Source organism: Pan troglodytes, chromosome 4 (genome assembly GCF_028858775.2).
Source record: "Pan troglodytes isolate AG18354 chromosome 4, NHGRI_mPanTro3-v2.0_pri, whole genome shotgun sequence".
Taxonomy (NCBI): domain Eukaryota; kingdom Metazoa; phylum Chordata; class Mammalia; order Primates; family Hominidae; genus Pan; species Pan troglodytes.
This window is the reverse complement of record NC_072402.2, coordinates 130057526-130073357: the sequence shown is the minus strand read 5'-3', so window position 1 is coordinate 130073357 and position 15832 is coordinate 130057526. Positions and strand designations below refer to the sequence as shown.

The following is a 15832-nucleotide window of genomic DNA, read 5'->3' as shown; positions in this document are numbered from 1 at the left end:
CTGGCTACCTAATTTGCAAGGTCCAGGGCAAACTGAAAATGCAGAACTCCTTGGTCAAAAATTATTAAGAATTTCAATACAGCAATGGCAAAGCATTGAAACCAAGTGTGGCACTTTGTGTGACTGCACAGTTGCATGCCCATGAAGCTGGCCCTGGTAGGGGATCAAACCTGGTCTCCAGGAAATGAAGCAGATGCAGGAGTTCTGAATGGGGACACTGGGAAGGGGGGTGAGGTGAGGGCCATCTCCCATCATTCTCCTTCCTGTAGGCTCTGCATCGATGGCTTTCGGTCCCATTCCCTCCCTGAAGAGGGGCCCAAGAAGCCCTGTCAGCATCATGCAGCACAGGAAGAGCCATGCACACGCAGTGGCCGTTTGCCCCAAGCCCATGAGGGGTGCCATCTGCCTTTGGAGACCCTGCTTACAACCAGCAGGGGAAGGCAGCTAGACTGCATGGCTGCCCATGGTTAACTCTAGGGCTGGGCTCTCCTTTGGGGAGTTATGGTGCCGAAAGTGTCTTTTTGGAAAGCTGTGAGGGGCCTGGTATTAGGACACAGGATTGGCAGATGAAGTTCTACCTGGAGCGAAGGGCTAGAGTCCAGTAAATCAGCTGCCAGTCCTAAGAGGGGTCCTTTAGAAAGGGCTTTTCTTAGGAAACCGGCCCTGCCTGCCCCTGGGCCCTTCAGGTTTGAGGGATATGTCTTGGGTCTCCGCTAGCCAGGGCCACAAAACCTCCCTGTGGTTAACAGTGACATGGCGGGCCCAGTGGGAGACAGTGTTTTCCTTGATGGGACAGACCTGTCCCTGTGGGTCCCTGCACATGTTTGTACATACATGCACACACACATACATACACATGACCAGCTCAGAGGCTAATGGCAGATGTCCTGGTGAGGAGCTGGCTGGCATTGCTTTGGGGGTGTGCTTTCAAGTCAAACCCTAACATTTCTGAAACATAGCTTACCTCCCCTCTCCCTGCCCCTCTGATGGGGCCTCCCGGGGTTACTATGTCTGTCCCATCAGCAGGGTCCCAGACCAAGGTTCTCACAACAGAGCAGAGTGAGCTCCATTTAGCTGGGCCACATGGCCTTCAGCTCTAATTTAAGAAACAAAAATCCAGGTGACAAGGTAATAGGGGATAGGAGGTCACTCTTGGCATAGAAGGATGTGCCGCTTCCCATGGCTCCCTATAGTAAAGGGAGTAATGGGAAAGACAGTAACAGTGTGTGGAGTGCTCACTGAATGCCGTGTATTATCTCAGGGGATCTCAGGGTTGCCATGTGAGATGGGTACTCTTATCCTTGTTTTACAAATGAGGAAATGAAGGCACAGAGCAATAAAGCAACCAGCCCAAGTTCTCCTAGTGAATTGGTAAAAAAAAAAAAAAAATTGCTTAATCATTGATTCAACTGACATTGAGCACCTACCTGCTCCAGGCCAGGCTCTGTGTGGGGCACAAGAAAGACATGGTCCCTGCCCTCACAAAGCTCAAGGTCAAGCATACTTTACAGGACAGATGTGCACATGTGCATGCATGAGGCCAGCAGCCCTGGGTGGGGTGGGCCCTGTTCTGGGCCACTTCACCCTTGCTCTTTGGCTAGAGAGGAAAGAGGCACCCCCTCCTCACCATTCTCCAGCAGAAGGACAGAGTTCTAAAACCTGAATAATCCGTATAATAATATTTTAGATGACTAGTGTTTGCACAGTGCTAGGCACACAGTGGGTGCTTAACAAATTGTTGAATGAATATTGAACAATTAATTAGGAGTCATAGAAAATCAGCCTGCAAAATGTGGTTCTTGGGCTGAGGAGTATCACGCATTGCACTTGGAAAATCACCCTCAGCCTTGAACTAACTCTCCAAGTAGCCAAAGTCTGGCAGTTTTAGTTTTTACCAGAGCTATAAAGGACCATAAAGATAAGTGAACCCCGTCTGACCTGCACGGAACTGAGAACGCTGGAAGGTAGCCTGGTGTTCAGCAAAGAACACAGGCTTTCTCGGGGTCTGCAACTTTGGACTGTGTGATGTTGGGCAATCCATTCACCTCTATTAGCCTGCTTCTTCACCTTCAAAAAGATGACAATAATACCTGCTCCTAGGTTTGTTGTGTGCATTGGATGGGAAATATCAGTGGAGCGTCTGACACATTACAGGCCTCATTAAATGGTAGTTCCCTTTCTACCAGGCTCATACTAGTAGAGCATTTTATTTGTCCTGAGCAAAATCATGACTTGGAACACATGGACGAATAAGCAAAGCAGGTTACACTTAAATCTGACTAAGAGAAAGAAATTCTAAGAAATAAAAATTATTCCAGTCCATTACTAAAAGCTAGAAAAGCTCTTATAAAAGGGATTTTATAAATGGAATTCAATCCCAGAGATGACTGTGAGTGAAAAATTAGCAATGGTCCTTTTAAGAATAAAAGATTGATTTCTATAGTATGCTCTCATAGTTATCCTTTATTCTAGAGAAAAGTAAGAAGTAGTAGTTAATAATGGACTATACATCCACCCCAGTTCTATCTTTGTCACTTGATTGTGACTTAAAGCTGGGAATTCCTTGACCATATGAAAAAACAAAACAAAGAAAAACAAAAACAAACATGGCTAGTTAATTACTTTTTTGTAACAACTTTATTGAGATATGATTTATACACCATAACATTTACTCTTTTAAAGTATACAAATCAGTCATTTTTAGTATATTCACAGACTTCAGCAACCATCAGCAATGATCTGATTTTAGAATTTTCATCACCCTTGAAAGAAAACCCATACCTGTTAGCAGTCACTCCTCATTCTCTACTTCCTCTAGCCCCTGGAAACCACTAATCTACTTTCTGTCTCTATGAATTTGCCTATTCTGGACATTTCATATAAATGGAATCATACAATATATAGTCTTTTATGACTGGCTTCTTATACTTAGCTCCTTTTCTAAGTCCATCCATGTCATTGTGCAGTGTATCAGCACTTCATTACTTTTTATGGTTTAATAATATTTCATGGTTTGGGCTGGGTGCGGTGGGTCACACCTGTAATCCCAGCACTTTGGGAGGCCGAGGCGGGTGGGTCACCTGAGGTCAGGAGTTCAAGACCAGCCTGGGTAACATGGTGAAACCCTGTCTCTACTAAAAATGCAAAAATTAGCTGGGCACGGTGGCACGTGCCTGTAATCCCAGCTACTTGGGAGACTGAGGCAGGAGAGTTGCTTGAGCCTGGAGGTGGAGGTTGCAGTGAGCTGAGATCACACCACTGCACTCCAGCCTGGGCAACAAAGTGAGACTCCATCTCAACAACAACAACAACAACAACTATATATATATATATTTCACAGTTTGGGTCTACCACGTTTTCAATGATCTGTTCATCAGTTGATAAGTAGTTGGGTTGTTTCCACTTTTTGGCTACTATGAATAATGCTGCTGTGAACATTCATGTACAACATTTTGTGTGTACATGTTTTCATTTCTTTGGGGTATATACATAGTAGTGAAATTGTTGGGTCATATGGTAAGTATATACTCAACCTTTTGCAGAACTCCTAATCTGCTTTCCAAAGTGGCTACACCATTTTACAATCCCAACAGCAATGAATGAGGGTTTCAATTTCTTCACATTCCTACCAGTACTTGTTATTGTGTGTCTTTAATTTTAGTCATCGTAGTGGGTGTAAAGAGGTATCTCATTGTGGTTTTGATTGCACTTCTCTAATAACTAATGTTGAACATCTTTTGCATTGAATCTATTGATCAATTTGGAGAGCACTGCCATACTAACAATAAGTCTTCTGCTCCATGAACAGAACATGGGAAGCTTTTCCACTTGTTAAGGGCTTCTGGAATTTCTTTCAATGACATTTTATAGTTTTTAAAGTATACATTTTGCAAATTTTTGGTTAAATTTATTTCTGAAGTGCCTCCTTTAATATTTCTTGTAAGACATCACTGCTAGAAACAATTCTCTCAAGTTTTGTGTATTTTTGAATTTCTTTATCTCAGTTTTGAAAGACAGTTTTGTTGGATGCATGATTCTTGGTTGACAGTTTCTTTTTTCCTTCAGCACTTAGAATATGCCACTCCACTGCCTTCTGTCCTTTATGGTTTCTAATGAGAAGTCAAACGTTGATCTTATTGGAGTTCTCTTGTATGTACCTAGTCATATATTTGCTGCTTTCAAAATTTTCCCTTCGTTTTTGTCTTTTTTTTATTTAAGCAGTTTTACCATGATATATCAGGGTGTGGATCTCTTTGTGATTATTCTATTTGGAGTTTGTTGAGCTTCCGAAATGTGTAGATTAATGTTTTCCACCAAATTTGGGAAGTTTTCAGTCATTATTTCTTTGAGCATTTTTTCTGCCCTTTTCTCTCTCTCTCCTCTCCTAGTAATTCCATTATTCATATATTGCTATGTTTAATGGTGTTCCCCATTTCTCTGAGACTCTATACATTTTCTTTATTCCCTTTTTCCTCTCTGTTCTTTGGATTGCATAATTTCCAATCCTCTATCTTCAAGTTTGCTGATTCTTTCTTTTGCCTGTTCAAATCTTCTGTTAAGGCCCTTGAGTTACTTTTAAATTTCAATTATTGTATATTTTTACTCCAGAATTTCTATTCAGTTGTTTCGTTTGTTTAAGAGACAAGGTCTCTTTCTGTTGCCCAGGCTGGGGTTGAACTCCTGGGCTTAAGCAATCCTCCTACCTCAGCCTCCTGAGTAACTGGGACTATAGGCACATGCCATCATGTCTGGCTCAGCTTTTAAAAATATAAATGTAATTTTTCTCTCTTTATTGCTATTCTCTATTTGATGCAATATTGTCATCATACTTTTAAAAGCATGACTTCCTTTCATTCTTTGAACATATTTATAACGGCTGCCTTATGCCTTAAAGTCTGTTAAAATCTGACATGTGGACCCTCTCAGGCAGTTACTGTTGCCCATGTTTTCCCCCCATGTATAGGTCATATTTTTCTGTTTCTCTGCATATCTCGTAATTTCTGGTTAAAAACTGGACATTTTAGATAATATATTGTAGAAATTAGGTACTGTCACATTCTTCCACCCCCATTTCCCTGATCTTTCTTCTTCTTCTTTTCTGAGATGAAGTCTCACTCTGTTGCCCAAGCTAGAGTACAGTGGCATGATCTCGGCTCACTGCAACCTCCACCTCCTGGGTTCCAGCAATTCTCCTGCCTCGGCCTCCTGAGTAGCTGGGATTACAGGGACCTGCCACCATGCCCAGCTAATTTTTGTATTTTTAGTAGAGATGGGGTTTCCCCACATTAGCCAGGCTGGTCTCAAACTCCCGGCCTCAGGTGATCCACCCGCCTTGGCCTCCCAAAGTGCTAGGATTACAGGCATGAGCCACCACGCCAGTCTGATCTTTCTATTAAGCTGTCTGTGTCTGCTGGTATCACACCCAGTTGTTAGCCTCACTAATTGCTAGCCAGTTGCCTCATTCATTTCAATAATGCCCTGGGGGCATATATTGTCCCACAGTCTAATCCAGTTGACGTCAAGCCTCTTTGCAGTGGTAGTTTCTGAGGCAAATCTATAAGGTTTGTTTTGACTCCAGAAGGGCTGCTCTTAGCTGTCTCTTTCTTGTTTTGTTTGTTTGTTTTCTGTTTTTTCCTGGTAAACTAGCTGCATTATGGGTTCATTTGTTGCTCTAATGGAGTTACCAGAATCCTTTTAGTTGCTTACCACTAAATTCTCCATTGTTCTTGAGAGCAATCTTAGGCTGTCCTTTCACACACTCTATTTCAAATAAAGTTCATTCCTGTGGGGACAGCTTTAGAACTCTGTTCTTTTGGATTATCTCTCCCCCCGGGCAAAATATCTGAGCTCCTGTTGTAGAGAGGTAGGCAGGGAAAGTGGCCCATTTATCTCAGAATGACACCCCTACTTTATGAGTCAGACACTGAGTGGAAGTGGGAGCTTGGTGTGGAATCTCTGCCGTATGAATGAGCTGGGATAAGGGCAATCAAGGCTCTAATATTCTCAACTTGTGGCACCTGGAGTAGAGTCTCTACTATATGAATAGGCGGTGGGTGGAGGATGGGAACCTATGATCCCCTGGTTGCACTCACGAGGATTTTAGCTTCTGTGGTTTGGAGCTAAGAGAATACAGGGATGGGTGGGGGATGGGCATTGGTTGTCCCTCTTGGTGGGCTGCTGTAGCCCTTCCTTGGAAGCTGATGGGAGAGAAAACAGTATTTTCTTGGCCATACCCACCTAGAGTGGAACTTCCATTTTTCTTGTGCTGGGAGGAAGGGGAAAGGGAGGGCTGAAGGAGTTATGACTCAAATATCATAGACTTCCACTGTTCTTGCCAAGATATAGTCGACTTTCTTGAATAAATATATGTCCTTAGGACAACTTCCAGAGACTCTAAATGTGTGTGTGTGTGTGTGTGTGTGTATTTTCACCAGTTATGGCTGTTTCACTGAGGAGCTGGTCTATGGCGCTGGCGCTCCTCACACTGCTATCTTCGAAGTCTCAGAATCTTTTCATGTGCTAATTGATTTGTATTTCTTTGGCAAAACATCTATTCTCCAAAATGGGCAAATGATTTTATCCATTTTTAAATCAGGTTGTCTTTTTATTGCTGAGTTATCAGAGTTATTTTTATATTCTAGATACAAATCCTTTATCAGATATATGATTTGTCAATATTTTCTCCCATTTTGTGGGTTATCTTTTTGGCTGTTTAATTCTTCTACTCATATTTTCATTTACAAACAACTAAGCCAGAAGGCTGCTAAACCTTAAAATGTTCTCAGTATCTTTCTTTCTTTATATTAGAAAAGCTACCACGGATGGAAAAGCCTCACTGACGAGTTCTGTGATCATTGGAGGCTAAACCAAAGCAGAAGAACCAGTGAGTGTGAGTGGGAAGATAGGGATGGGAGTGGAGGGGCTGTGGGAAGGAGAAGGCTCACTCAGGGACCTGGCTGTGCCCCTTGCATCCTGACAATGGATCCACCACAGCTCTACCAGTCTGTATTAGGGGAACATGAGCAAATGGCATCGTGTCTGTGCCAGTCACCAAGCACTGAGGGGAAGCTCTGGAAGTTGCCGCCTGAACCTGCCCTCCAGTCTTGCAAACGCTGAGCAGGAGCCACCAGCCTTGGACTGTCTGTGCTTCTTGCTAGAGCATGTGGGTCATTCCAGCCTTTCCCCAGAACGTCCATTCTCTCCACACCTTCTTCATTCCAAATGGGGATCCTTGCCTTTCTTTTGGACTCCAGAGACATGCATAAAACCACAACACAGCTTTAGAAAACAAGGCACACCTGTATTAGCCTTACACCTAAATTGAATGCAGCCTGCCATAAGGGAGGAATTACAGTCCTTCTAGAGGCCCAAGGTACCTGCAGCTCCCCCTGACCAGTCCTGTCAAAGCCTTGTTTTTGTCAAAATGCCAACTTGGACTCTGTCTGAGAGTTCTGCTGCCCACCAAGAGGGATGGACAAAGTTTGTTTATCCAGAAACTTGGCAGGAGGTGCAGGTGAAGCAGCCTCTGAACAAAAGCATATTCTGAGATCCTGGTGGCTGTTGTCAGAGGAACACAGCAGAGAGGCAAACAGTTTGGGGTGAGGCAGCTGATAAACAAACAGGGAAGCACATTCAGGCCAGAGCAAGGGGAAGCCCCTGAGTCTCCTCTATGTGCTCTCTGGCAAGATCTACTTTCTGAAGCATTGACTGGAAATAGAAGTCTCGCCGGGCTGGCTGGAGCCAGAGGCCCCCACACCTTATCCCCTTTGGAATCTGCCAGAGGGCAGGTCTGAGTATGGACTTGGATGATCAACTTGGTTAATATTCAGGCTATCTTGACAGTCTCCACACCCGTGAGCAATGTCCCAGGGCAGCGTGCAGGCCTGATAGAAAGAAACTCCACAAACCTGCCTATCACGGAAGGTTTTCCCCTTTTGTCGGAGCCTACCCAGACCCCAGGGGAGGTGCATCCTTGAGAGCCGCTATGTGAAGTCCCACATAGTGGCAGCTGCACGTGAGGGTTAGTCTGTTTCATTATTCCCTTGCTTGCTGCTCTCAATGCCTCCCAGAAGTTCCCTGTTAGCAGGGTCTGAGGCCCTATCCTTCGCCACATAACCTGGCTCGCCTCTGGGTTATGGGTGGGGAATCAGTAAGTCCTACTGCTGTTCAGGCCCTGACCCCAGTTCCCAGGAAAGCACAAGGCTAGTGCCACCAGAGGTCCAGGCCCTTTGCTGGAGGCTCCATCAACTCCACTACCAGTGGGCTACCAGCAGCTCCACTAGGGTTCCTAGAGGAGGCAGCCCAGCTGCAGAAGAGGACAGGAGGATCTACGGTGTGGCAGCAGCCCTGTCTTAGATCACTGGTGGCCTGCAAAGAAGGCTGGTCCTTAACACACAAGGTTCCCCCAGGGCCTCTGGAGCACAAGACCTGGCAGAAGTGGTATCCAGCTTAGAGGTGACTGCCTCAGTTTTCCCAGCCCATGGACTGATGGGAAGGTCAAGACCCTAATGATGCTCCATGGGAGAAGAGGACATGCTTGAGGCAAAGGCCAGCCCATGCTTAGCCCCTGGCCACGAGCCAGGATTGCCTCTGCTGCTTGCCCTGTGGCCCTGCAGATGAACTTAGGCCCTCTCCAGAGCAGGGCATTTGTTGCCCTTCCTGCTCCTTTAGCCTCAGGGCAGGAGGCTGCTGGGTTTCCTCACACGCAGGGCCTCTTCTCTCTGAGGTCTTGGCCCTGAGGGCTATATATGAAGGGCCATGCCCATGGAGACTGAGATCTGACCCCTGCAGTAGGTCTCAGGGATGAGGACCCCAGCATCAGACACTCTGGGTTGCTTGGGGCACTTCCTTCCCCAACAGAAGCTTCAGGCCCAACCCAGGTCCCACCAGTCCCTGCTTGCGTTCCTGCTCAACTGCTGCCTGATGGAAAACTTAGCAACGAGCTGTGACTGGCACTCCTCCCGCAGGGGTAAACACAGACTCCTCTAGCCCTGACTGCAGAGACAGATAAAGGCCCTTACCCTGGATATCTACATTCTCTATCCTTAAAGTGAAAAATAACTTGGTTTGAGCTAGAATAACTGGAGCAACAAAATAAAGATGGATAGCATTAGTTTATAACTGATGAAATAAAATAAGTATGTATGAACCTGTACTGATATAAGTTAACAATTGCATACATTAATAAATAGATGTGGAGGGGAAGCTCTTCTTCTCAGAAGAATTCCAATTAATAAATGTTGAAGGCATCAGAAAATGCAAAATCATCACTAGGCAAACTGCAGTAATAATTGTTTCAGTCAAGACCTAGTGATGAATGCCAAAATCAGTGAATAAAAATTTGAGGAGACACAGGATTTTGTATAATCTCGAAGAACCTCCCTTAAGATATTTATTAGTGACAGAGGAAAAAATAGTACCTTTACAGCAGAGAAATTCCACAGACACCAACTTGACAAATGATCAAGGTTAACATCACCAGTAAAAAGACACATCAGCATCATGTACCCACTGGTATGATGCCCAGAGAATGCATCACTTCTAAGGTATCATTACCAAAAAGTGCATAACGCAATCTAATTGTGAGAAAAATCATGCCAACCCAAACTGAGGAGCATTCATCAAAATACTCATAAAAATGTCAAGATCATGAAAGATAAGGAAAGACTAAGGAACAATCACAGATTGGAGACTGAGACATGACAACTAAATACAACATGGGATTTTGGATGGGATCCTACGATAGAAAAAGGGCAGTAGTAGAAAAACTGGTGAAATCCAAACAAAGTCTGTAGTTTAGTTATTACTATTGTAACCAATGTTAATTTCCTGGTTTGGATAAATGCATAACGCGTATTTAAATTGTTAACATCAGAGAAAGCTAGATGAAGGGTATATGTGAAATCTCTGTACTATTTTCAAACTTCTCTCTAAATCAAAAGTTATTTCAAAATAAAGTTAAAAAATAATGGCCAGGCGCGGTGGCTCACGCCTGTAATCCCAACACTTTGGGAGGCCGAGGCAGGTGGATCACCTTAGGTCAGGAGTTCGAGACCAGCCTGGCCAACATGGTGAAACCCTGTCTCTACTAAAAATACAAAAAACAAACAAACAAACAAACAAAAAACTAGCCGGGCATGGTAGCAGGCCCCTGTAATCCCAGCTACTCGGGAGGCTGAGGCAGGAGAATCGCTTGAACCAGGGAGGCAGAGGTTGCAGTGAGCCGAGATGGCACCATTGCACTCTTCCACCCTGGGCAACAAGAACGAAGAAAGAAACTCCATCTCAAAAAAAAAAAAAAAAAAAAAAAAAGAAAAATAATTTGACTCTTGGTAACTGCACAGGTTGAAAAACTTGGACCTCACAATCAACCCCTGAAGAAGGAAACTACCTTATACGCATGTACACACACAGACGAATGCACTCATGCAAACCCCAACTCAGACACCTTATTGCTACCTCCTGGCATACTATGAAAGGCATTTCTACAGCACAGCATGCCATCCTTGGTTCCTGGCTAACCCTGTCCTCCTGTGAAGAGGTGTTGGGGGGCAGTTCAGGCAGACTTGTCTGTCCCCAAAGATATGCCCATTGGGAGATCCTGGCACGGCAGTATAAGACAAAGACACAATCTGAGGACAGTCCCACTACCTGTGTTGTGCCAACTGGGATGCAGAGAACCTTCTCAGGGGCCCTGGGCTTGGCCCTGTCCACTGGCACTGGCCAAGTCAGTATGGGTTTGGACTTGTGTTCTATTCTCTGAGGCTTGGAACTGCCACTGTGGGGAGAGGGGCTCAGCCTCCAGCAAGTCCCATCACCTATTACACAGGCCACAACCTGGACTTTAGAACAGCTCCCACCATGCCCACTGTGCCCAGCCAGTGGAGAAGGCAAAGAAGGTGCTGAGCTTCTGCCTTTACCACTCCTCACCACCACCTAGGAAGCCCATTTGCTGGTGCCACACTCTTTGCTGGTGCCACACTCTGTGCTGGCCACCACCGGATGGGGCATGGGGCATTATCTCACTGAGTCCTCCCAACAACTCAGATAAGGTGGCTTCTCTTATTATCCCCATTTTGAAAACTGAGATAAAGTACACATAATATACAGTTTACCATCTTAGCCATTTTTAAGTGTACAGTTCAGAAGCGTTCACACTGTTGTGCAATCAATCTCCAACACTACTTTCATCTTACAAAACTGAAACTCTATACCCATGAAACAATGACTTCCTACTCCTTCCTTCTTCCAGTCCCTGGCAACCACCATTTACTTTCTGCTTCTGTGAATGTGACTACTCCTGTAGTGAAATCAGACAATAATTTGTCTTGTGACTGGCTTATTTCACTAAGCGTAGTCTCCTCAAGGTTCATCCACGTTATAGCATGTCCTTCCTTTTTAAAGCTGAATAATCGTCCATTGTACGCATATACCACATTATGTTTATCCATTTGTCTGTGGAAGGACACTTAGGTTGCTTTCACCTTTTGACTATTGTGAATAATGCTACCATAGACATGGTGTACAAATATCTCTTTGAAACCCTGTTTCAATTATTTTGGACATATATCCAGAATTAGTATTGCTGGATCATATGGTGATTCTATTTTTAATTTTTTTAGGGACTACCACATTATTTTCCATAGTGGCTGCACCATTTTACGCTCCCACTAGGAATGAACAAGGGTTTCAATTTCTCTACATCCTCACTAACACTTGTTATTTTCTGTGTTTAAAAACAACAACGACACTTTTTTAGAGGCGGGGTCTTGCCCTGTCACCCAGGCTGGAGTGCAGAGATATGGTCATAGCTCACTGCAACCTCAAACTCTTGGGCTCAAGTGATCCTCCTGCCCCAGCCTCCTGAGAAGCTGGAACTACAGTCACATGCCCTCATGCCTGGCTAATTTTTTATTTATTTTTTGTAGAGATGGGGTCTTACTATGTTGCCCAGTGCTGTCTTGAACTCCTGCCCCCTAGCAATCCTCCTGCCTCGGCCTCCCAAAGTGGATTTCTGGGTGTTTTTTTTTTTTGTAGTAGCTATTTTTAAGGGTACAAAGTGGTACCTCCTTATGGTTTTCATTTGCATTTCCCTAGTGATTAGTGATGTTGAGCCTCTTTTCATCGCTTGTACCCCCGATTTATAGACAAGAAAACTGAGGCTTTCATCAGTGATGTAACCTGCCTGGAGTCAGCCAGGTGGTTGGCAGTGGAGTCAAAACTGGCCCTCTACTGAGTCTGACTCCAGAACTCTGTGTGCCGCCGCCCCTCTGGGGAGAGCCATCCATCCATCCTGCTCACCCTGGTACTTGCTTCCTTCCCTCCTCCTCCCAACCACCAGAGCCCAGTTTTTTGTTGCTGTTGTTTGTTTGTTTGTTTGTTTGTTTTGAGACAGAGTCTGGCTCTGTCACCCAGGCTGGAGTGCTGTGGTGCGATCTCAGCTCACTGCAACCTCCGCCTCCCAGGTTGAAGTGATTCTCCTGCCTTAGCCTCCTGAGTAGCTGGGACTACAGGGGTGCACCACCACTCCCAGCTAATTTTTGTATTTTTAGTAGAGACGGGGTTTCACCATGTTGGCCAGGCTGGTCTCAAACTCCTGACCTCAAGTAATCTGCCCGCCTCAGCCTCTCAAAGTACTGGGATTACAGGCGTGAGCCACTGTGCCCAGCCCCTAGTTGCTTTTTATTTTACTTCCACCACTCAAAAAGGAAGCCAGGAAGGGAAAAGCTGCCAAAAAAAGCAAATCCTGGTGCATGTGTGTGAATGTGTGATGATGTACATCCTTAGAGGTCCCTGTGAACAGCGTACAACATGAGTAGCTATGGACTTGGAGGCCAGCAGCTACTCACCCCTCACGCCCTACAGTGAACAAAACCAGTGAGCAATGGAAAAGCAGACAGGTCAGCCCAGCTGCCAGGGAAGGCTGCCACTCATGGGTCCAGCCTCCATAACAGGCACTGATAACACTTCCAGGAATCGACGTGGGATGAGCTGGCCCCCAGTCTCAGCTGCTCCCAGGCCATGCTGTGGGCAGGGAGTGGGCAAGCACTAGAGCCCCTGCTAGGGAAGCAAAGCCAGAGAAGCATGGCCACCTTAGGGCCCGGGGTAGGTATGGTGCCAATGCTGGGGGATCCAAAGGCAGTCCCTGGGCTGAGCCCACTTCCCACAGGTGCCACAGATTCAACAACCACCACGCCTGGCTGGCCACCATTCTCTTGCAGAGGAGAGTTTCAAAACTTCCTCACTGGTCTTCTTGTTTATCATAGCAGCTAGAGTGAGCTCTTTCCAAAAGCACGAACCTGGCCTTAGAATGCTTACTATTTTCTCACTGTCCTCCGAATAAAGTCAGCTCCTCAGTATACATAGAAGGCCACTATGAACTAGCCCTTGTGGCCATTTCTAGTCTCATTTGTCATATCTGTCATCCCTTGAGTTCCAGCCACTCTGATATATGAGAATTCCATTACCTGAATTTCCCATACTCTTGCCTAGACAGGTCTTGCTCACATTTTCAGAATCAGCTAAAATCATATCACCCCTTCTTGAAGTATTTCCTCCACCTATTGTCCCACAGAGAGGGTGATTTATTTATCCCAGGTCACATAGCAAGCAAGGCAGGACTTGAATTTGGGTTCCAGAACCCTATTGCTAACCAGGGTTAATGTTAGCCTTCTCAGTAACACAGCCAGTGTGCCCCATGGGCATCTGAGGGTAGGCTCCACACCCCAGATGTCCACACCTTAGTGCTCAGCACAAGGCCAGACACAATGTCTGATGACCGCTATACCGTGCTGAGGGAAAGGGATAAGGGACTAGCAGAGGCCACTCAGGTTTTTCTTGGGAGGAGCATGAGGCAGAGGAGGGACTAGCAGCAGGGAAATCCTACCTGCCTGACCAATAGCAGGCAACGGCTCCATGAGGATGCTCTCCTCAAAAGAAAGGTGTATCCTGATCCAGGTCCTTACCAGATGTGAAGCAGCAAAAGCGGGAGAAGTGTGTGTGCATCCTCATTCCTGGAACTTAGAAAACCTGCCACTAACCACGCAGGGTGCTGAGGGGCTACAGCCCCTGCCTGCCAACTCACCCTGTGCTCAGAGAGGTCTCTGAGGGCCAGGGCTTCCAGCTGGGGTTTCGCCTTCTGTGCTTCCTTGCACCCAATGAGCCTCAGGAGGCCATCTGCTGTCTTAGAGAAACTGGGGCCTCAGAAAAGGACCCCAAACCTCACAAGTATATGGTACAGCAGTACACCTCCTGATGCCTCCAGAAGTCTGTGGCCAGGGAACAGACAAGATTTGGCCCCGCCCTGCCCAGTAACAAGGTCCCTCACACCCCTCCTCCCATGCCTGGCAGGAAGGTGACTCAGGCAGTGCGTCTGGGTAGCCTGGGGCTGCGCTTCCCTCAACGCAACATCTAGGTTCTTAGGAAACTTCATTTGTTGTGAAAATCGGAAATGAAAAGACAGTTGGTGACAACCTCTTTTCTCCATCACCTCCTTATTGGACAGAAACGACCCAGGAATGCGCCTCGCGTGAGTCCTATTCTTTCTTGGGGTGCACACCCGCTGCTGGAAGTATGAACAGCAGGTTTGAGGGGGAGGGGAGCGCTGACCCGGGCACTGCGCAGGGAGTCTCAAGGGGGGCTGACGCAGAGGGAGGGTCAGGCACTCCCGGGTCAACGGTCTGGGCCTGGCACCCACCTCGGTCACGACGGTGAACAGGTAGACGTCCTGGCTGAACTCCCAGCCATCCAGGCAGCTCTCCTGCTCCAGCTGCCCCAGGTCCACGTCGCGCCCCGGCTCCAGCCCGAGCGCCGAGAAGTTGGCGATGGTGGCGAGCCTGTAGCGGCTGCAGCTGTGGGGCACCTCGCGGCCGTCCCGCAGCCGCAGCGGGACACTGTTGTTGCGCCAGGCGCTGCTCAGGTTCGCGGCGTCCGGCACTCGACAGCGGTGCTCCGGGGTCCCCGCCAGGAACACGACTGACATACCATTGAAGCCATTGGGGATGATGCTGGCGCTGAGCAGGAAGAAGATGAGGCGCTGGAAGGGCCCCCACTCGCCCAGGAAGGCGATCACCTCGTCGTAGTCCCGCATGCTTCCCACTGCCGCTCCGAAACTTGCAACTACGGGTGATGACAGCGTTCTCAGGACAGTGTCTTGTAGCTGGGGCGCTCCCCAAGGATGTTAGAACGTTCCCGGGGGACAGGCAGGCTGTTGGAAATTGGGGCGCGAAGCCGGGGACCGGTCCTGGGAAACAGGCTGAAGGCGTTGGAGCGTTCCCGGGAGCTCGCGCTGAGCTTGATGCCACTGTACACTTGGGACCACACCCCCATCCCCGGCCCGGCGCGGGGAAGGGGAGGGCGGCCCAGCCCGGGAGGCTGGGCTCCCGGCTGTCTCCGCCCTGTGCTTCGCGCGCCCGCCCGCCCCCAGGGACCTGACGGGGGCTTCCAGGCTGGGCTCAGCCATTCCGCCCGCGTGCCGGGGAAGAAGCTCGTTCTCGGTTGTCCCCAGCCACCCCCGAGCGCTGATTCCCAGACCTGGGCCCCACGTGGGAGGGCGGGCGCAAGGGAGGAGCCGAGGCCAGAGAGCAAGGTCTCGGAGGGGTCGGCCCTCGATCTGCTCGGGCCGCGTCGCCCCGGGCCCAGACCCCAGCAGGGTTCCCTCCGCGGTCTCCTCCAATCTGGAGGCTGAGCTTAGGCTGCCACGCGTGGGGCGCGGAGGGGCGAGTCAGTGGAGTCGGTTCCCGGGAAACTTCTGGGGTCGGCAGAGCGACAGGAGCGCGCCCTCTCTTGTGGCGCCTCGCGCAGGCGGCTGGTACACGCCGACAGGGAGCTCATT

The 15832-nt window shown here is 47.6% G+C and overlaps 1 protein-coding gene across 2 annotated transcripts in view; it reads right to left on the bottom strand.

Moving 5' to 3' along the window:
- Positions 1-15311, bottom strand: part of SLC22A4 (solute carrier family 22 member 4) — a 49700-nt gene extending 34389 nt beyond the window's left edge. The window contains exon 1 of one of the 2 annotated variants that reach the window (XM_001163062.6): positions 14696-15311. In XM_001163062.6, the coding sequence (XP_001163062.1) occupies positions 14696-15088 (393 nt within the window). In that variant the 5' untranslated portion in view covers positions 15089-15311. The remainder of the gene's footprint in view (positions 1-14695) is intronic. The other variant, XM_016953759.3, reaches the window with a different exon arrangement.
- Positions 15312-15832: the final 521 nt, after the last annotated feature.